Genomic DNA, 22771 nt, shown 5'->3' with positions numbered 1-22771 from the left:
GATTAAAATATAATATCGATGAAATATTATTGCAGATGTTGCTGCAGATGTTTTTGACTTTACAATATGACAATTAAAAAAATGCATCAGTATTTTACATTGGGTCTGTCGCCCCCTCGTGGTACTAAGCGTGGTATTACACTTGACGGCCGCCCTCTGCTGGTGGCAACACTGAACTGCGCCGCTGAGCTGCTCGGGGATCAAAGGCGACAGTTAGCAAGGCATGCTAGTGTTCCCCTTAGGAGCAGAATGACTGCGAGGAGCGCGATGATAAGCGCTGCACGGCGACCTTTCCTCATATCTGTGCCGTCAGACTGAGTCTGGAGGTTGAGGTGGGTGCAAGCAGTAATTTCGGGGCGTTTTTGACTCGTTTAGCTCGTTTGCTAACTCGCTCTGTTAGCGGTGCAGCAGCGGTGCTGGGTGGAGGCGCTGCGCGCGAGAGGCGCTGCTGCTCGCGCAGGCCGGGCGCTGGAGGGTGCGCTGGCTGATCAGCTGCAGAGAAGGCAGGGCTCTTACGAGTTTGTCCCTCGTGTCAGTTTTAGTTAGTTAGATCTGTTGGAACAGCAGGAACAGCTCTGTGTGGGTGCTGGAAGATGGTCAGATCTGTAGATGGTCAGATCTGTAGATGCACACACAGGGCTTATCTAATCCCTCATTACCTCTTTTCTTGTTGCTGAATGCAATAAAATCCTCACAGCAATGCCCCTCCAACATCTAGTAGAAAGCAAAAGCAGAATCAGCTCTTGCTGATCCACCCCCTAATTTCAGTAGAAGCGATGAATGAACAGGTGTCCCAATACTTTTGTCCATTTAGTGCAGCTGACTTGCAGAACTACAGCTCAGTCTATGCTACGCTACATTCCAGAAGTGGCAGTAGGCTGGATGTCCACCCTGTGCAGTCCTGTGAAACCCCATGACCTGTCTTTTTGGACATGGTGACCCGAGACTGCACCAGAGTGTCGGCTGGTCAGTGCTGAACACATGGAAACCTGGTAGAAGGGATGTCTGAATACTTTTGGACAGCTGCTGTGCCTGGTAAAGTGTAAAGTGTAGGCGAGCTGAGCGTCGACAGGTGTGAAATGAGGTTGTGCATGTTTTTGGATGTTCCTCTTTTTCAGGCGCCTGCTGGTTGGGTGCTTCCGTGGTCACTTCAGCGATGGGGAAGTATTTCTGCAGTGAGACGGACATCAGGAGCGCATGGGACCATGTGCTCTCCGCCTTCTGGCAGAGATACCCCAACCCTTACAGGTACCTGCTGCCGTCCAGATCACACAGCCTCAGGACCTGCTGTAGCCAGACGTCTGAAACCACAGGCCTCTGCAAACGTCCGGTGACCCGGGCATCTCTTTATGCTGACCCCACATCACTGGTCTATTCAAACCAAGCAGCTGCAGTCCAGACCTCAAAATCACTGAATGTGTTTGGGAGGACTTGGATGCTGAGAAGCAGAAAGTGCTTCAGCTTTTAAGACTGAAGTGTGGAGGTGTGGCAAAATCTCCCTGCAGATTTTTAGAACACTCGCACCACCATGTTTAACAGGTAGAGTACAGTAAGTTGTTGAGGCTTCTGGGTGGCTGTTTTGGCCGGAAATGAGCCTCTCTGATGTTTTGCACAGGCCTGTATAACAGCTGCCACTGGACGGGTCACACTGTGAACCATTACAGAGGAAACTGGTCAGTGGAAAAGTCTCTGTTCATCCAGCAGATCTCTCTCTGTCTCTCTCTCTCTCTCTCAGTACTCATGTTTTGACAGAGGACGTAGTTTTCCGAGAGGTGACTCCAGATAATTGTCTCCTGTCCCGCCGCCTCCTTACAAAGACCAATCGGCTGCCTCGGTGGGCAGAGCGCATCTTCCCCAGCAACCTGGCACGTTCTGTTTACGTCGTGGAGGACTCCATCGTCGACCCCAACAACAGACGCCTCACCACCTTGACCTGGAACCTGAACCATTCCACATTAATGGTAGCACACACAAGCTCTGAGACCCACTCCAGCATTTAAGACTTATTCCTCTCCCAAATCCAATTCATCCATTTTTTAAATTATTATTTATTTATTACATTCTCGTTTATAGTTTTTTAAAATCTGTTTATATAATTATTTTCCACATGTGTTTGATGTATTTTATTTTATCAAAGTTGACAATGTGGTGCTAAAGGTTTAGGCCCTTGTGGCAATTGAAAATCTCCTGATCTGGGTGTTTCGCTCCTCAGTAAAACACTGATATCAGAATAAACACTAATAATAACACTCCTACAGAAAGTGGTGGAGGTTCTCCATCACTGTGTTCATCACTAGAACATCTCCAAAGTTGAGATGCTGCAGCTGCTGCTGCTGATGGAGTTGAACACATCCTCCACGCTGTGCTGGCTGGACTGGGGGGCGTCCAGGAGAACCCTGGAGGAACCGAGCTCTGTTCTGCAGACTAGCTCACCAACAAGATCTCACTACTTTCTTCAGAATGAGAAGCTCTTGTTTCTCCTTTTTACTGGATTCATGTTCAGCTGCTTTATCTGTTCTGAGGAGATCTGGAGCTTCTACAGTAGAAACCCTCTCACTGCTGAGAGATGGGGGTAGAGGAATGGAACTAAATTAGGGAACTAGAGCCTCTGTGCTACACTGGATTTGATGGTTGTAATAAATAGTATATTATGCTACCGAAACTGATTTGTGTGTGTGTGTGTGTTATCAGACGGTGGTGGAGCGGTGTGTGTTCCACGGGGAGCGCGACAGGCCTGTGTGGACTCGACTCATCAGAGAAGCCTGGATCTCATCAGGAGTCTTTGGCCTTTCCAGACCCATACAGGTAGCACCTACAAACAGCCCTGTACTTATAGAAAACTAGACACATCCTGATAAAGGTCTCACACGCTCAGATGGTGCAGTACACAGCTACTAATAACACACGTTACATATCCTGATACTGAAGCAGAAGTGCAGAATTATCAAAAAGAATACACAGACATCAAGAAAAATACGAGCATTCAAATGTTTTTTAATTTATTTAATAAAAATATTTATTATTAAAAAATATTTCTATAAAAAAAAATCCTTGAAAAATAAGACCAGCCTCTAAGCTGTTAATTAATACTTGGGATACCCCTGCTAGCAAAATTGAAAGCCTCCAGAAGATCCTTTAAGATCATTGGGATGTCTTGTAGTTCATGGAGTCAGTGGAGATGCTTTTCTTTAAAACTTTTTAAAGAAAAGTTCTGTAAAATATGATAAAATATGATGTCCGGTTGTTTTCCAATAAAGAAATTCATGGACAATTATAGAACTGTGGATTCTGTAGTCTAGAATTTGGAAATCTACACTTTTCATACATGCTAGCCCATCAACCCACAGATGGTATTTGGTTTGATGTAGAACATGAACATCGGGTGCAAGCACTGTGCACCATTATGGAGCCAGAAGAGCACAACTGATAGGCAGTACCTTTAGACTTGCCATATTTATGATACTTTTGGACATGACATAAATGTCCTCGAATTGTTCAACTTAATAAAACTAATAATAAATAAATAAATAAATCACCCCTGTGATTCACTCTGAGTGAGCCAGCGTTGGCATGTTAAAATAACTAGATTTCCTCTTAAGAGCAGAGCTGCCTGAGCTTCTACTGGTGTTTAATTTCTGAACTTGTCGCCTTCTTCACGGCTCAGGAAAGGTCCTTTCTGACCTACAGGCATTCTCTTTTTCTGTTCCAGGAGTTTGGGTTGTCCAGATTCAAGAGTAACCAGATCAAGGCTATGAAGGGTCTGGAGCATGCACTTTCCAAACTGCACTGTAAGTTCTTCTACTCCTCTGCGTGTAGGACTTGTTCTTCTGTGCATTATTTGGAAACTGCGATAAATGTGATTTATGCTCCATATGTTTATGATATGAAAGTAATTTGCCCCACTGGGGGCAGATAACTGGGTACTGGGTACAGTAACTAACAAAAAAAAAGCTTCAGTTAGCTTCAGTTTTTTTCTGTCCACAATCTTTACACGTCTGCAGGTTCTCATCAGTTGTCGTGGTTTTCTGATCAGCTCTTTTAGTCTGCGGTCAGTCATGCTACTTATTTAGCAGTTTTAATAAAACTGCTACGATGTTCTTCGTGAGGGTGTTTTCACAGTTGCACTATTTAAGTGCTTCAAGCTGCCGCTGGCTCCCCCTGCGGCTGTGAAATCTGCGAACAGACTCGCAAACAGAGATCCACAGAGACACAATCTGCCCGTCGTCCAGCTCTTAGTGGGGAAACACAGTTTGCTCTCGCAAGGAGATGCAGCACTGGCAAATCATGCAGTAATCCATGTGTTACAGTTAATCGTACGGAAGGGCTGCACATAGACTCAAGTGTTGATTCCTTGAGCAACTGATGATCTTTTAATGGTTTTAATAGCACAGCACTGTTGGACTCCATTACCATGACATCAAACAAGCTGGACGATCATTTCATTTGTGATGAACTTCAACAACCCACAACTACCCATAATTCAGTGTTACCGATTATTATTTTTTCGTTCTTCTTTTATCATCCACCATCAGTTCACTGTAACGCGTGAGCGTGTAAATTTATTCGCTGTCAGAATGTTTTCTTTGTCATGTTGAAAGTGTTAGACTGATGTCTGTCACTCCATTCAGTGACCTTTGCTGACCTTTAGTTAACCTAAGATCTTGTATCAGTGACCTCTCATAAGCTAGCTAACTCTTAAGAGACATGTGTCGATGTGTGGAACTGAGGGGACGGTGGGGACAGATAAATATATAGGAGAACCACTTTTAGTTTTCTAAAGAACCCTGTTTGTTGTATGACCGTGAAGAACCATTTAAAGGTCCAAAGAAGCGCCTCTTGATCTGTACACTCTCTTATTCGGCATACCATATTAAATTCTCCTAATGGTCCACGTTTCATCACACACTGTGATGACCTGATCCCAAAATAGATCAGCTATTTTAGTCCTAATCCAGTTCCGAGTCTTTGTTTTAACCGCAGTGCTCAGAGCGCCATTACCCCACATTATAGCCCAGCCGGCAGCAGCAGCAGCAGTGTGGACGTTCTCAGAAGGTAAATAAAGGAGTTGAGGTTCTGCAGTGTGGAGCTATTTTACAGTGGAACCGGAAAACAGACCATAATATCTGACCCTTTATAAAACTCTGTTTTACCAGCGGGAGAACCGGATAACCAGCGCTCGCCTTTCTCTGTTCTTAAACCAGCACTAAAGAACCCATTCAGAGCCGAATGAGGCTAATGCTAATGCTAACACACACACTCACGCTATAGAAACCCCAATCACACACACAGCACACTCACCCACTATAAACTAGTTATTACACATCAGAAGACCAACAACCACAGATACCAGTCCAGAGTGTGTACCACTACACACACACAGAGGACTGCAGTGTTGTAAAGTAGCTGGGAGCTGATTGGTCAGGGAGGAGATCAGACTGGATTATAAGATATTAAACACTATAAAACAGTAATTTTAAGAAAAGTCTCAACTAAACTAAATCAGTCAGTCCAGAAAGTCTGATTATAGAAACTGATCCTGGAATTAAAGGGATTTTACTGAACCCATTAATCAGCAGCTCATCTGATCTAAACTGTGGAGCTGGATTAGTTACACACACACACACACACACACAAATCAGATCAGATTGGTATCGATTGATACTCAGAATAAAGACACTCTGATCAATCAGGGAGCAAAATAACTGATCGGGACGTCCCTAAAACTTAATCATCGTCTTTTTTGTGCAGCCGTTTCCAGCATGAAGTGGTGTTAGGGGAAGTTGGTGCCACAACCCTCAGCTCACATTTGTGTTGTGGCAGTAGATGTATTTTAGGTGTATCATGCAAATGAGCAAAAGTGGAACAGAGGAACTTGAGAGCAGACTTTTCTGTTCTCTTCTAAACACGTTTATTACGTTTATACAACCATTGGCTAAAGTTTGGACACCCCTGTTCAAATTATGTGGTGTTGATGATGTTTTAGTGAAAGTAAGTGAACAGTTGTTTTTTTTTGTGTTTTTGACACGGTTGTTTGTTTTAGAGCAGAAAAATGCATCAGAACCTTATTTATTGACTTTCTTGACCTCTCCAGTGTATTCAATTCAGTAAATAAACAGTGTTATTTAATTAAATGTATCTCGATTCGTTCTCACCATCGAGGAGCTGTACAGATGATTGTTTTTACCACCATCATGAGATAGCCGTTGCCTTCGGACCCCCTGTTTCCAGTTTTTGATTCGTCCCTCCACAGACCACCGTCGTTAGTTAAACACCACAGCCGAAGCCCCTCCTGTATATGACGCATGCTTGCGATGTGCCCAAATGCCCAAATTTCATTATACTCTGTACTGAATTTCACCAGGGGTACTGAAACTTTTGCATAGTGCATTAGTGTAAAACAGTCTTTTCTTTTTTTGTGTCTTCCCCACCTTAGTATCAGCAGCTCAGAGTCACCATGGTGATGCACCTAAAGACACTTCAGAGAAGACCAAGAACCTGACTGCTTCCTCCAACCCCCAAAAGCCTCAGGAGTACGTCTGACCAATACACCCCTCACCTCCCACAAGCCCCGTCACGGAAAGAGCCAGGTTTGGAGATGCAGGCAGTCAGGCAAAGGGAGGTAGATAGAAACAGCAGTTTGAGTAGAAAGGTGAGGTAAGTTATTAGATTATTAGAAGCGGATCAGTCCACGGCAGGGTTACGATTGTTAGATGGCCTCTGTTGATGTACCAAAGAAGTCAGAGTGTCCTAGTGACCAGGGGTTTGAACATGCTGCTGTAGTTCACTGTCTTTGCACTGTACTGAGCAATATTCAGTGACCACTTTTCACTCAGTCAACGTCCAGTCAGAACTGCCCTCAAGCGAAAGGTAGACCAACAACACTACCCCTGTCAGATAAGCTGCACACAGAGCTGTTATTGCTAAAGGAGAGGAGAAGATTGAGCTCCATCCACAGGTGAAGACGGCTCAACACTGTGGGTCTGAAAGGGGAAGCTGATCAAAACTGACAAACCAAACAAAGAAGCTGATTCCGTCCTCAGGACCGTCAACACCACCCCAGTCAACCAGACATCCACATCTTCCAATGTGTTCAGGATAACTGGAGGTTAAAAAAAATCTCCTGAAGGTGAAGAACTTGACTGGTAATGAAATAAACGAAGGGTGCTCTCTGAATTTGTACGGGACTGTGAAAGCCCTTATTGCGACTGTTTTCTCAGACACACGACTGCTTTAGCCTGCCTGCATGTACCCTGTAGTAGGGTAGAGGTGCATGCCTTCACTGAGTTCTTTTCTTAAAACCTACTTTGTGTTACGTATCCTTGGAGCATGTTCATCTATCAGACCAAATACAGTGGGAATGGAAATGACCTTTACATAGAAGCTGGGTTTCCAGTTCATTAGGTCGACCTACCTAACTATGCCCATAACACTGCATGTAAGGGGTACAGTTACAGACTGTAGGCCATCTGCTGCTGCACAATTTATCAGCCCCATCTACCCTGTCCATCAACCTACAGTGACCACTGTAGGTCCACCACTAATTAGATACATTGGTGACTCCCTCATCATCCGTTTGTCAGGCAGAAGTAAAAACCCTGGAAACGTCGACCACCTTCCTGACTTGACTATGGCAGTTCCCTCTTTCCAGGCCTTCCCTCGTAGTTTACTGGTTCACAATATCCCAGTGTTGGGATGTGATTTCTCTGCTGAGAGCACAACCGGTTTCCTGTGGATGCAAGAATCACCCCAGCTTTAGGGTTCTCACATTCTGGGCTTCAAAGGACTTTGACTTCACTACCTCTTCAGCTTGGTTCAGAGCAGGTCTTCAGCTTCTGGGCTCTTCTTACTGTACCTTTAGCCATAGATTGTCCATTCTTAATATCTTTGCATGCCTGGAAGGTGTAGGTCTCACTGCTGGAAGGGATGTTCTCCTGAACTCTGCACTGCAGTGTATCAGTTCCTTCCATGGAGTTTGAAGACTTCTGTGAAATTGTGGTAAAATGATCAAATGATAACAGACGATTCTACCCTGATTGTGGGAGTGGCTCTCTGTGGGAACGCACTGCAGCAATTTTCGGATTTGAGGCTTTTTGCTTTTCCTGTGCAAAAATACTTTTGCTCAGAATTTAGAAATGAAGGAGCTGTTGACCATTAATGCTGAGGACATCACGTCCAGTTTAATGGTTAATGCATACGATAAGTATGAACCTGTACATCCTGGTACCTGTAGAATTCTTTACAAATGTAAGCAAGTAAATGCATCATGCATGGAAACGTTGCTTGACCACGTGATGATGGGGAGTAAGGAGATCAAAAGCGATCTGTGGTGGTGCTCTGTTTTGCGTTGATGGCGGAAGTAGAGGCAGTGCAGAACCCGATGAGCCACAGGCTCTAACTGTAAACCCATGAAAGGTGGCTGGAAGGTAGGTCCTACTCTAAAATGAACAGGAGACGTAGGTACAAAGTAGGTGGACCTTAATCAGCTGTATTTCTGAAACATGAACATCTGCTGCAAAGCTGTGAATCTGCGTATGAATCCTCAGGGACAGCTTGACTTAAGTTTACTTGAAAATGAACCTGACTCACATTAACCGTGTGAACTTAACATGTCTAATGGGAAAGAATTAGCTAATTAATTTTTTTTGTAATTTATTAAAAGATAACGAAGATATTCTATAAAATATGTTTTAGATGGTTGACTGTATGTGTTTTATTGTTTGCATAGGCAATAGATGTTGCCGTATTTGCATCTAGGGCACCTTTAAAAATTGTTCTTAGGAGAATTCTGAAGTTTCGTACAAAATGTCAATTGTTATTTATTGTCTGTTTGATAATCAAGGCCAATAAATGATTAATAAAACCTTTCAATAAGATCAGATGTACTGCTTGTTAGGACTTACTGAATGTCCTCCATCCTTACAAAACTGGGCAAATACACAACGATCATGTCCTAATTCTCTAGCAAGTCTGCAGAATTTCCAGCATGCAGAATGTTCTTACAAAATGAAGTATTAATCATTTTTAATAATTAATAATAATGGTCAGCTCATTGGCAAAAAGGTTTTTTTTTTTTCGTGTAAAACTCAAACATTTACCGGTCAGCCATTACATTAAAGGGGCTTTAATGAGGGTTTACATTACAGAGGGTCAGCTCTGACTTTTCGGAGCATAGAGGTGTCCTTTGGTCTCTGGCACCAAGACTCATGTTAGCAGCAGATATTTAGCTTCTATAAGCTGTGAGGTGGAACCTATGACCCTGTCCACAGTTCACCTGTTCTTCTTCTAACTTTGAGCACTTTTGATGAGTAATAACTACTGCATACCAGGAAAGAACCCCCCCGCAAGACCTGCCTGATGTTCTGGAGATGATCTGACCCAGTCATTATCTAGAACATCACAGTCTGGTAAAGTGTCTCAGATTCTTACTTTTCAAGAACGGCCTGTTCACTCGCTGCCTGAACCAGATCTTCAGTGTTCTTCACTTCAAGTGTCCGAATGTGCTGTCGGTCAATAACGTTATTGAGATGTTGGGTAGGAGAACATAGTTAGAACATCAGTCTGATAAACTCTAATGAAGGACTGATTCGATAAGCCAGGTGTTGGATCAGAACTTGTTAATTAGTTTTTCTTCTAATGTATAAACAAGCTCTTTCTGCTCAGATGAACAGCTTTACAGATCATCTTCTGTGCAGTGCTCTCTGTGCTGTTATGCAGCTGAATAGCTCCAGCACTGCAGTATTGGTGGATTTGTGCTGACCGTGCTCCTAAAGAACAGGGGATCTATCTGCATGTGTACTGAACGTTCTCTCTGAAACGTCTGTTAGCTGTATCTGTCGTCTACTTTCCTGTATGATGGTTGCCCACCGCTCCGGGCAGGTGTACTCACTGTCGTGTGTGTGTGTGTGTTTCACTGGTGTTCACTGCACAGACAAGTTAAAGACGGAAGGCAAATGCCATCTGTGTCGGTCACACATGGTAAATATGGACATCTTGTTGTGAATCTGATGCAGGCAGCAGCTACAGGAGGCCGAGGAGTTGAACATGGCTGAACACTGGAGACGACCCATGCTCAATGTGATGGCCAGCCATAAGGGAGGTGCAGTAGTCCAGTCTTACAGTGACTCTCTAGTAGGGAGTCCAAGGGGGACTTGGGCAAAAAATGGGGAATGGTCTCTGCTGATCTGGTCACCAGCTTTTTAACTCGTTATCTATCATTTCTGACTCGTTATTAAAAGTGATTTGTCACCACCTACTGGATTCTTTCTGTCCTGCTTTTTTGAACAGGACTGTCAACTAAATAAACATACCAGATAAAACTTCACCATATGCAACATTTTGTTCCTGTAATACTTGGTTGTGTGTCTGCGATGTCCGTGCTGTCAGGTCAGGACATCACTAGTCACTAAACATAGCCCTGCATATTTATCTGCAGAAGCTCCAAATCTGATCAGAACAGATGAACATAAATCCAGTAAAAAGGAGAAACAGGACCTTCTCATTCTGAAGAAAGTAGTGAGATCTTGTCGGTGAGCTAGTCTGCAGAACAGAGCTCGGTTCCTCCAGGTTTCTCCTAAACGCCCCCCAGACCAGCCAGCACAGCGTGGAGGATGTGTTCAACTCCATCAGCAGCAGCAACAGATGACCTGATTTACCACCAAACCAGGTGTTGATCTGAAGAGAACTCTAAATAGTACTAGACTCCATGAGGAGAACTTTGGAGATGTTCTAATGATGAACACAGTGATTGAGAACCTCCACCACTTTCTGTAGGAGTGATGATATTAGTGTTTATTCTGATATCAGTGACTACCGCCAGTGCTGAAGTCTGCTGTGCAGCATTACTAGTCACTGGTACTGATACAGCATTTATTGCAGGCTACCATCATGATCAAAATAGATAAGGTGTTTGTGTCAGACTGGACTTTGGTTTTCAACAGCCGGAAGTCTGAACAGGAATTCATTGAATGGAATCTATTCTGTGAGAAGAGAGACACTGTGAGTAACTGTATGTCATATATTCTGTACCATAGACTCACACTGGCTTTCTCTGTGAGCCCATTTTAACCAGTAGTGCTGTTCTGCGTTTCTGTCACTTAGCACTAATTAAAGCTTCATAATTAAAATCCACTGCTACACCTAGCTGTGGAACACCTCAGTGGCGAAGTCTTAGAAGAACCTTTGGAGTGTGTTGTAGGTCTAATGCTTGTAATTGGTCAGTGTATCGTGACTAGCACAGTATTTACCTATTACCACTTTTTAACTACTCTCTTAAAAAGAAGATGCCACAAAACATGGTGGCTGAAAAAGCCCAAAGACGAGCTGCAAAATCTCAAAACACCATCAGAATTACAACACATTACAACACCTAGTTGCAGTAGAAGATGTAGAGGTTCTTCACCAATTTGAAGGTTCTTCAGGCTCACACATCTTTATTACAAATGTGGCTCTTTATGGAAGTAAAAGGGGTTCTTCTACGCCATAGCTCAAAGAGCCACTTCCATAAAGAGCCACGTGTGTAATAAAGATGTGTGAGCCTGAAGAACCTTTAAACTGGTGAAGAACCTCTACATCAACTTAAAGACCTAAAAAGGTTCTTCAAGATGTTTGTGTTGTGTTTACAAACTTTTATGGAACTAAAACTTGGTTCTTCTACTGCATTTCTCAAGGAACCCATTGAAGTGTATTGTTAGTGCTACAATGTAATAATCCAGGACAGTCATGCTGATTAATGTTCAGAGGTTTTTCTGAAGTAAAGCCTGATTAGATGGACGATGGAAGCTTCCCCTCCAGCTTGCTTTGATCTGGTCCAGACCAGCATTTCAGCGGAGACTGGAGGAACCGTCTGCGCTCCGGTGCTCCTTGGAAATCTTTTTCAAGGCCAAGTTGTATTTAACGTACACGGAGGTGAGTGGTGCAGTGATTATGTTCACAACATTTGACTGAAGCTCTTATCCAGAGCATCTGGCCTTGGATTCATCGTGTTACACGGGTAGAAGAACAGAGTGTTAGGAGTCTTGCTAAAGGACTTTAGGTGTGGCTTGTCTGACCAGGGAATTGAACCCTAGGCTGCCAATAAACAGCTGTCCACCAAGTCTCTGGAACTGTTAAGGGCAGTGGTTGGTGTAGCGTAGTGGGTAACCTGGCCAAGCAAGCATACCATATTACACCAATCAGAGTCCTTACACAAGACTCCTAACTCTCCATTCTCCTGTTTAACAGGATTCATATATATGTGGGGTCTGGATAAGAGCATCAGATAAATGCAAATAATGTAAATCACGTCAAAAGCTTCTCTTAAAAATCATGAAATAGTGTGTAACAACTTACTCAAACCCAGCACCTCTCTCCAGCTCAGGAAGAATTCAGTCCTACAACTACGAAGGCTGGGATCTCTGTTGATTCGCCTGGAGCTGATGAAGGTAATCAGTGTTTCTGTGTTCATATTTTTGCAGAGAATAAAGTATTTATCCAGCTTTGCTCTTCTTAGTGATTTAGATGTGTAATATGGAAATGAGGAGGCAGGACAGGCCAAGGTTCTACGAAGGGGTCTTTGAGCGATGCTGTAGAAGAACCATTTATGAAATATGCAATGTAAAAAAAAGTTTAAAGAAATTGATGTGCACTTGATTTCACACTTGATTTTCACACCGACTGTTCTCTTTGGCCTTCCAGAACTGATCCCTGTGTACACACAAACACACAAATCCAACTTGCTGAAGAAATTCAAGAAAATCCATGAAGGAAGTACCAATCAGGAAAACTCACCTGATCTGAATGAGATCTACACAGAGCTCTACATCACTGAGGGGGGGAGTGGAGAGGTCAACAATGAACACGAGGTCCGACAGATTGAGATGTACAGGAGACAACCGACACGGGAGACGCCACTTAAATGCAACAATATCTTTAAACCTTTACCAGGACAAGACAAAAGTATAAGGACTGTCCTGACGAGAGGGGTTGCTGGAATCGGAAAAACGGTCTCTGTGCAGAAGTTCATTCTGGACTGGGCTGAAGGAAAAGCCAATCAGGACCTCAGCTTCATATTTCCACTTCCTTTTAGAGAGCTGAACCTGATCAAGAGGAACAAGCTCAGTTTGAGGACTCTCCTTCGCTGCTTTTACCCAGAAACAGAAAAAATAACACTGTTAGAAGGTCATGCCTTCAAAGTATTGTTCATCTTTGATGGTCTGGATGAGTGTCGCCATCCTCTAGATTTCCAGAACAATGAGAGCCTGTTTGATGCAGCAGAATCAGCCTCCATAGACGTCCTGCTGACCAACCTCATCAAGGGGAATCTGCTTCCATCTGCTCTCCTCTGGATAACCTCTCGACCGGCAGCAGCCAATCAGATCTTGCTTCAGTACGTTGACCAGGTAACAGAGATCCGAGGGTTCAGCGACCCTCAGAAAGAGGAATACTTCAGGAAGAGGATCAGTGATCAGAGCCTTGCTGAAAGAATCATTACACACATAAAATCCTCAAGAAGCCTCTACATCATGTGCCACATCCCAGTCTTCTGCTGGATTGCAGCCACTGTTCTAGAGGAGATGTTGAGTGAAGCAGAGAGTGGAGAGACCCCCAGAACTCTGACCCAGATGTTCATCTACTTCCTGAACTTCCAGATCAAACACAGCAGCCAGAAATATGAAGGAAAAAGTGACATTGATCCTCATCGGACCAGAGAGAGTATTCTGGCACTGGGGAAACTGGCTTTCCAACAGCTGGAAAAGGGCAACCTGATCTTCTACGAGGAAGACCTGAAAGAGTGTGGAGTTGATGTCAGAGATAGATCTGCGTACTCAGGAATGCACACTCAGATTTTCAGACAGGACTTTGAGCTTGATCGAGTGTTTACCTTTGTGCATCTGAGCATTCAAGAGTTTCTTGCAGCTTTGTACGCATTTCTGTGCTTCATCCTCAGCAACAAAAATGTCTTGAGAAATAAAGACGCTGTGGGCCAAGTCCTGTTCAGAAAATCACACATGGCCACCTTTTTGAAGGACGTTGTGAAGAAAGCCTTACAGAGTGAGAACGGACACCTGGACCTTTTCCTCCGCTTCCTCCTGGGCCTCTCGCTGGAGTCCACTCAGACTCTTTTACGAGGCCTACTACCGCAGACAGCAGCCAGTTCTCACAGCACAAACAAAACTATCAAGTATATCAAGAAGAAGATCAGTGAGAATCTCTCTCCAGAGAAGTCCATCAACCTGTTCCACTGTCTGAATGAACTGAATGACCATTCTCTAGTGCAGGACGTCCAATCATACCTGAAGAAAGGTGATGACAGCTGTCTCAGTGGAGCTAGACTCTCTCCGGCTCAGTGGTCAGCTCTGGTGTTTGTGTTGCTGAGCTCAGACCGGGAGCTGGGTGAGTTTGACCTGAGTGACTATCACTCATCAGAGGACTGTTTACTGAAGCTGCTGCCAGTGGTCAAAGCATCCACAAAAGCAGTGTGAGTAGCTCCATAAGTATCGAGGTAAAGCAGTTATTAAATAAATGATCTAAATCTAATACTGATAATATGAAAAATGACATTTTAATGTACATTAAAGGTTAAAGGAAGCCTAAAAATCAGTAACGCTTCTCTAATTGCATTATATAATATGCTCTGAGCCCAGCATCATTTCATAGAGATAAATAGCGTTTAGTCAATTCAAATTTATTGATATAAATAAGCAGCTTTACAGAGATCCAGGTCCGAGCCTCTTTTGAGCAGCTAGTGACCCTCGGGTCGAGAGGAAGGAACCTTGAGAGGAACCAAGACTGTTGTCCTCAGGTCCACACCGGATCACAATAATAATAATAAACAAAACACGAATAAAAACAACAATAAAACTAAATTGAATTAATACAAATAAAAAGGTAAAAGTGGCATCAAGCCAAACAAGATGAAGAAGTGAGTGAGATGTCCTGCAGGTAAACAATCAAAAGCAGAGTCCTGCAGTGAGGTGAGGATGAATCAATGACCCAGAGTAGGACAGCGGGCAGGAGTGCAGTGGAGAGCCAGGTCAAGGCGGAACCGGGGATCTCAGGACACGAAAAAGTGTGAGAGAGAGAGAGAGAGAGAGAGAGAATACAGAAAGGACGGCAAACACAAGGGGTTAGGAGGGAGGAGCGCAGTAGAATGCAGTAGAATGTAATATAGCATGATAGGATCCAATACATGGACTTGTATCAGCAGCAGGCAGACAGCAGGGGGCAGCTCAGCACAAAGGGGAGAGAAAAGAAAGGAGGAAATGATGATGTGTTTAGGAGTGTGAACAGACTGATGTACAGCCTGTAAAGGAAGTTTTCAGTAACGGCCTGTTTATGACAGTTACTTTAATTTTATTTACTTTTATTTTATTTTTACTTTAATTTTATGACTCATAACGTTTCACGTGTTTGTGTGTTTGTATGTGTGAATTTTACATTGAGCTGTTCTGTTGTCTATCCCAGGCTTTGTGACTGCAATCTCACAGAGAAAAGTTGTGCAGCTCTTGCATCAGCTCTGAGCTCAAACTCGAGTCTGAGAGAGCTGAACCTGGGGAGCAATAAACTTCAGGATCAAGGGGCGAAGCTGCTCTCTGCTGGCCTAACGAGTCCTCACTGCAAACTAGAGGTACTGAGGTGAGATGATCGTTTTCATACAGTGGATCTAACTTCTGTTGCCTGATCTCACATTACAACAGCATAGACAAAACACAGGCTGATACAAGATGTAGATGCAAGACCAGACCTTTGCGTTCACCTGATGCTCTTCTGCAGAGTGACTTACATACATCATGTGACGCAGGAGGGAGAATGTAGAGTTCAGCTGGGGAGCTGGGGAATCAATCCCTAGTCTGTCACAGGGAGGGTAATGTTGTTACCCACTAAGCTACACCAAGCAAAGGACCGCTGGAACAGAGGGACTACTTATACACAAGACTAGAAACACCTGGGATTAATGAGGAGGAGGAGGCAGGGCTGTGAATTACACACAGGCGGGACCACAGATGACAAGGTGGAGAAGTGTGTGGAGACGAGGACTAAAGCAATGAAGCATGAGGTCCAGGAACACCTGAACAAGAAAGATGGGGCAAAACTGGGCTTATATAAATGTGTTGCGCTTATATAAATAATGCTATATATATAAATATATAAATAAGGTCCTGATGCTAATTCAAATGCATATGTGACTATGTGTGGTCCTTCTACAGGCTGGAGTGTTGCAGTATCACAGATGAAGGCTGTGCTGTTTTGGTTCAAGCTCTAAAATCAAACTCCTTACATCTAAAAGAGCTGAATCTGAACAACAATCATCTGGGAGAATCAGGATTGAAGGAGCTCTCTGACCTTCTGAAGGATCCGCTCTGTAAATTAGAGACGCTGCAGTGAGTGGCTGTTGTCCTTTCTTTATTTAACAGTACAACACTCGTAGACAATAAGCAACGTTGGATTTGTTCTAATATTAATGCCATTAACATTCACATTTGTATAAAACCAGTAATATTGTTTATGCTCTGTTGATCTGTACATGTCAGGAAGGGTTCATCTTCTTCTTCGTTCTGCAGACTGTGTAACTGCTGTATCAGAGAACCAGGCTGTGCAGATCTGGCTAACGCCATTAAATTACACCGCTCATCACACCTCAGAGAACTGAACCTGAGCTGGAATAAAATGGGAGATTCAGGAGTAAAGGTTCTCTCTGACCTACTGGAAGATCCACACTGTAAACTGGAGGAACTCCAGTGAGTTTTTCTACAATGTCTTGCCAGATCTCCACCCTAATCCTGACTTGTTCTTAGTGCTTCCAGTTGTGTACCCTTTCTTACCTGTCATTTGGAGGTGTATTTGCCTGGTCCTTTGTTGCAAACTGGGTAAATGGAGATCATGGATGTGTTAAGCTAAGCCACATTTCGCCGTTGCAGGCTAGAATGTTGTGGTATCACAGAGGAAGGCTGTGCTGCTCTGGTTAAAGCTCTGATATCCAAGCCCTCAAACTTGAGAAAGCTGAATCTGAACTATAATCAACCAGGAGAGTCAGGGAGGAAGGGGCTCTCTGACCTACTGAAGGATCCAAACTGTAAACTGCAGACACTACAGTGAGTTATAGACGTTGTATCTGTTTACTCAGACCCAAACACCAGCAAAGAAGGTGAAACACATCTAAACATCTCTTTATATCTCCACAGGCTTTGTGAAGCATCACTCCTGCAAGAGCTGAATCTGAGCTTTAGGAAACTGGGGGATTCAGGAGTGCAGCTGCTCTGTGATCTTCTGGAAGATCCACTCTGCAAACTGGAGAAACTAAAGTGAGTTTCAATTCTGTCAATAGGTAAACTGACCGTTAGCTTTGTTTCAGCACTAGTATTGTTCTATAGTTTCTCTGCTGTCTCCTGTAAGGCCATACACAGCGTACCGCTCTACGCACTGGGCTCCATCCCATCCCCACGTCAGGGTTCTCTTCCCTTATTTCAGTCTAGGATTTATTCCCCACTGTCTGTTTTGTCCCCATAATTCATGTCCCCCTATTTTTGTCTACAGCACTTTGGTGACATGCATGAAACTTGTGCTTGTGTGTGTTTGACCGTGCACTAAGGCAATGCCATTGTTTCACTTCCAGCCTGTGTAAGTGTAATCTCACAGAGAGCAGCTGTGCACATCTGGCCTCAGCTCTCAACTCCAACCCCTCATGTCTGAGAGCGCTGACACTGAGTCTCAATACTCTGCAGGATTCAGGAGTGAGGATGCTCTCTGCTGCACTAGTGAATCCACACAGTAAACTGGAGAAGCTGAGGTGAGGTCACAGATGCCATCTCTGGGGACATCGGGTCCTCAGATGTACCTCCCAGAAACTCCCAGAAAATAATTTCCCACAATTTAATTCTTCTGCTCAAAACATTAGAGGAGAATCACTGCTTGCCTTGAGAAAGAGGGGGGGGGTTAACTATGTAATAAAATATTATTATAAAATATTATTCAGACATTTGACATTTAAAAGAATAAAGAATGCCTTGATTTTCCCTCGTAAAAACGACTTCCTTTGGTCATTACTGTGTCTAATATTCCAGAACTCATGTGCATGTGAGTGTGTGTGTGGGTGCAAATGTAATGGACTGATATTTCTCCACGCAGGTTGTGGGATTGTAATCTCACAGAGAAAAGCTGTGCCGCTCTGGCCTCAGCTCTCAGCACACACTCCTCGAGCTTGAGAGAACTCTTTTTGTGTGAAAATAAACTCGGAGATAAAGGAGTGAAGCTGCTTTCTTCTGGACTGAAACATCCACATTGTAAATTGGAGCTGCTGGAGTAAGAACATACTGTCGTTGCTTTGGATGAAGATCACATGCATGCAGAACTCAAATCTCTCAAAAAACATGAGCGTAAAAACATACTAACGAGGCAAGGTGCTTGATTTTAGTGTTGCGTCCCAATGCTTTTGTCCATATAGTGTAGCGTACAATCAATATTATAGTATATATAGTGTGTACAAGCTGTATCATGCCTGATTACGTTACGCTATGTTGAGTGTTGAGCGCAATGCAAGTACAGGCCAGCAGGGGGACAACTGGAAAGCCAACAGGGCCGTTGTGGGTGTTGTGCACCCCAGGACTGCAGGGTTTTTATATACTGTATCATTTGTTTTCCAGTCTTTTTAGCTGTAATCTTACAGGGAAAAGCTGTGCAGTTCTGGCCTCAGTACTGAGCTCTCAGTTCTCAAGTCTAAGAAACCTGCTTCTGTATGACAATGATCTGGGGGATTCAGGGGCCAAACTGCTTTATTCTGCCCTGGAGAATCCACACTGCAAACTAGAGAGGCTGAGGTGAGCTGAGATCATCACTTCCTCACAGTGCATATGGATCATAAGCATGTACATAATAAGCTAAATAAAGATGCTGAAAATGAATTAAGTAATGGTACACTGGGTTCGGACGTTGCTGGCGTTTGAGCTGTTTTTTGAAGAATGATATACTTACTTTCTAGGCATTTCTAGACATTACTGCTTCTATATCTAAAGGTTGAGATTGGTAATGATCAACAGTTTTATGCACAAATGTTTTAAATGTAGTCTGAAAAAAAAGCACATAGAGAATCAGCAGCTTACTGAGCAAGATGATCTAGAAGATATGGAAAATCCTGTTGTTATACTTAAATACGCATAAATTATCATATTATATTATATCATATCATATCATATCATATCATATCATATCATATTATAGCACCGCTTGTGCATAGGGCCCAGAATTTGGTGCTATGCTCCTGATTCTGCATGTCATGCCCCCTCTAGCACTACTCCTCCCAGGCCACTGCATCAGTTGTTATCAGTTCAGACCTCCAAAATGGCAAATGGGAGAGAATGGGCTTGCACCTAATCATTACCTTTGTGTCTGTATGTGTGTGTGTGTGTGTGTGTGACAAAGGGCTTTAAATATCTATTTTTCCACAGTTTGCTGACTTGTTGTCTCACAGAAGAAAGTTGCTTGGCTCTGGCCTCAGCTCTCAGCTCTCAGTTCTCTAGTCTGAGAATCCTGAACCTGAGTGCTAATTATCTGGGAGATTCAGGAGTGAAGCTGCTCTCTGCTGGCCTGGAGAATCCACACTGTAAATTAGAAGAACTGTGGTAAAGTCTTCCTCTACTTATAAAAGCCAGTCATGCGTTCTGTTCTGTTTACGGTTATGAGGGGTTATGGCTTGTGGCTGTAAGGACACATATTCATGTGTGTTACTTGTCTCTCCAGGCTGGCATACTGCTTTGTAAGAAAGGAAGGCTGTGCTGCTCTGGTTTTAGCTCTGAAATTGAACCCCTCGTACCTGAGAGAGCTCAATCTGAGCCGCAATAAAATAACAGACTCGGGAATAAAGCCCCTCTCCGTCCTGCTGGAGGATCCACACTGTAAACTGGAGAAACTACTGTGAGAAATAGTTTTCAACATATTCTTCATTCTTATACTAATAATGTACATGAATTTTATTGTGTCAGCTCTTTTCTTGTTCTCCAATATTGTGAAGAATATTTTAAAATGAGCGTTTACACTTTTCTACATTCTTGCATAGATGGAACAGAGAATTCTCTTTAAAGAAAATTTTATATTAAAGGAAGAAAAGCTTATCAAACACAAAATGATTAAGAGGAGCTCTCACACACCACGGACTGACTAGTCTAAGCATATATAGTCATATAGTCTATATGAGCATAAGTAGAAGGCTAAAGTCAAGTTATAGAATTTATCACATTTTACTTTTAAATATCAGGCAACATGTGTTTAATAAATAATACATGATTCATAATTAATAACTGAAATTGTTAATTATATCTAGAATGTGTTTTGCAGTTTAGTTATAGTCTGATATATTGATCCTCTCCCAGGCTTTATAACTGTTATATGACAGAGAAAAGCTGTGCAGTTCTGGCCTCAGCTCTCAGCTCAAATTCCTCAAGTCTGAAAGAACTGGATCTGAGCAAGAATGACCTACGGGATTCAGGAGTGAAGCTGCTTTCTCCCGGACTGGAGAATCAGCATTGTAAACTGGAGAAACTGAGGTGAGAGCAACACCCTCCAACATCCTCCAACATCCTCCAACATCCTCCAACACCCTCCAACATCCTCCAACATCCTCCAACACCCTCCAACACCCTCCAACATCCTCCAACACCCTCCAACATCCTCCAACATCCTCCAACATCCTCCAACACCCTCCAACATACTCCAGCAACTTACAGCATCTTCCAACTCCCTCCAACATCCTCCAACTCCCTCCAACATCCTCCAGCAACTTACAGCATCCTCCAACTCCCTCCAACATCCTCCAACTCCCTCCAACTCCCTCCAACATCCTCCAACATCCTCCAACATCCTCCAACTCCCTCCAACACCCTCCAACTTCCTCCATCACCCTCCATCACCCTCCAGCACCCTCCAACTCCCTCCAACATCCTCCAGCAACCTACAGCATCCTCCAACTCCCTCTAACATCCTCCAGCATCCTCCAACTCCCTCTAACATCCTCCAACACCCTCCAACATCCTCCAACACCCTCCAATGGTATTATTATACTACTGTCACCTGATGTATGACTGCCCACTGGGCACTATGTGCACTATGTGTCCTCCACCATTTGACCCATCTGTCGTAGTGAACATACACACTAGAGAACTAGGGTCAGTAAGCACACACACACACACACACACACACACACACACACACACACACACACAGAGTGGTAGGCAGCCAACTCCAGCATCCAGGGAGCAGAGAGGGTGAACAGCCTTGTTCAAGTTTTGGGTATTGAACCCACAACCCTGTCATCAACAGCCCGGAGCTCTGACCGCTGAGCACCACTGCCCCACTGCATCACTGGTGTATGTTTGCTGTAATTGCTCACAGTGTGTTTTTTCCTGTGGGTTCTTTCTCTAAGGCTACAGAGGTGTAATCTTCTGGAAGAAAGCTGTGCAGCTCTGGCCTCAGCTCTCAGCTCAAGCTCCTCCAGTCTGAAAATACTGGATCTGAGTAAGAATGATCTGCGGGATTCAGGAGTGAAGCTGCTCTCTACCGGATTGGAAAATCCACACTGTAAACTGGAGAAGCTTGAGTAAGACTATCCCACCCTCGCTGTGCAGATGCAGAGGTCACACACACACACACAGACATGACCACATCATTAAATACAGTCAAACTAAATGTCTTTCATCTGTGGTTCTGTTCGTGCTCAAGGCTGCAGAGGTGTCATCTAAAAGAGGAGAGCTGTGCAGCTCTGGCCTCAGCTCTCAGCTCAGAGTCCTCAAGTCTGACAGAACTGGACCTCAGTAATAATGAGCTGCAGGATTCAGGAGTGAAGAAGCTCTCTACTGGACTGGAGAATCCACACTGTAAACTGGAGAAGCTGGAGTAAGATCCTCACATCCTCAGTGTGGCTGTAAATAAATCTGTACCATCTGTTCAAGAAGGAAGTAAAACTCATTAATGTGATGCTAGTACTTTACAGTCCTGCAGGGCCAAAGGTTACAAATACAGTGTAAAGCAGCTGAGAAATCGTACAGGTGCTGAGCGGAGCTTTAGGTTGATAAATGATTAAGAATCTTCTGAATATTTTGATTGTATTTATTTGTAAGTGTGTCACTTTTCTTCCTCACTCTGCAGACTGAACTGCTGCAGTATCACAAGAGAAGGCTGTGCTGCTCTGGCAAAAGCTCTGAAATCCAACCCCTCGTCACGTCTGACAGAGCTGAGTCTGATCTACAATAAAGCCGGAGACTTAGGAGTTAGGGAACTCTCTGATCTGTTGGGTGATGTACAATATAAACTGCAGAAACTCATGTAAGTTACTGACTTACGCTCTACATACAGTCTGTTCCACCTACTGCTGTATAGCGCCCCCTGCAATAGATGATTTCTATTTGTTTCTCTTGCAGTACAGACTGTGATCTTATTTGAAGAGAAACGTCTTTGCACTGCGTTCGAGGACATCATTAACGCTCTACAAGTTCCTCACTGTTCTTTGGATAACAAACATTTAAGCAAGTAGGAATCCTGACCTGGGCCCCTGTCACTGATCTGAAGTGTCAGCACGTTTCCCTAGAGTGATTTTCTGTATCAGCCTAAAATACCAGCAGCTTTACAAACAAGATGTGACTCAGTGTTTACCAGATCCAGACCCAGATCAGCAGTGTCATTCACGTCATTTCACCTACTGGTCTTAATGTTATGGCTGCATGTGTTGCTACTGGAAGTCCTGAGGAACAGGCAGCTGTTTAATGTGGTTAGTGTATTTTTCCAGCGCTCCATCAGAGCAAGCTGCTTC

The 22771-nt window shown here is 43.7% G+C and overlaps 2 protein-coding genes across 2 annotated transcripts; both read left to right on the top strand.

Annotated features, from left to right (window-relative positions):
- Positions 1-192: 192 nt before the first annotated feature.
- On the top strand, positions 193-8873 carry prelid1b (PRELI domain containing 1b). Its single transcript, XM_072696254.1, has 6 exons — positions 193-332; positions 1119-1248; positions 1736-1961; positions 2692-2805; positions 3710-3788; positions 6434-8873. Exons 2-6 carry the CDS (start codon positions 1157-1159, stop codon positions 6538-6540), a joined length of 618 nt encoding a protein of 205 aa, XP_072552355.1. The 5' UTR covers positions 193-332; positions 1119-1156; the 3' UTR covers positions 6541-8873.
- Positions 8874-11771: 2898 nt separating this feature from the next.
- On the top strand, positions 11772-22500 carry LOC140576671 (NACHT, LRR and PYD domains-containing protein 3-like). Its single transcript, XM_072696204.1, has 18 exons — positions 11772-11904; positions 12351-12419; positions 12673-14455; positions 15442-15612; positions 16185-16358; positions 16539-16715; positions 16896-17069; positions 17160-17279; positions 17591-17764; positions 18103-18276; positions 18618-18791; positions 19419-19592; positions 19711-19884; positions 20340-20513; positions 21389-21562; positions 21685-21858; positions 22111-22287; positions 22383-22500. The coding sequence occupies exons 1-18, from the start codon at positions 11772-11774 to the stop codon at positions 22402-22404; spliced, it is 4392 nt and encodes a 1463-aa protein (XP_072552305.1). The 3' UTR covers positions 22405-22500.
- Positions 22501-22771: the final 271 nt, after the last annotated feature.

The sequence above is a fragment of the Salminus brasiliensis genome, chromosome 14 (assembly GCF_030463535.1).
Source record: "Salminus brasiliensis chromosome 14, fSalBra1.hap2, whole genome shotgun sequence".
Classification (NCBI taxonomy): Eukaryota; Metazoa; Chordata; class Actinopteri; order Characiformes; family Bryconidae; genus Salminus; species Salminus brasiliensis.
The sequence above is the reverse complement of the archived record's forward strand: the minus strand, read 5'-3'. Positions and strand labels throughout refer to the sequence as shown.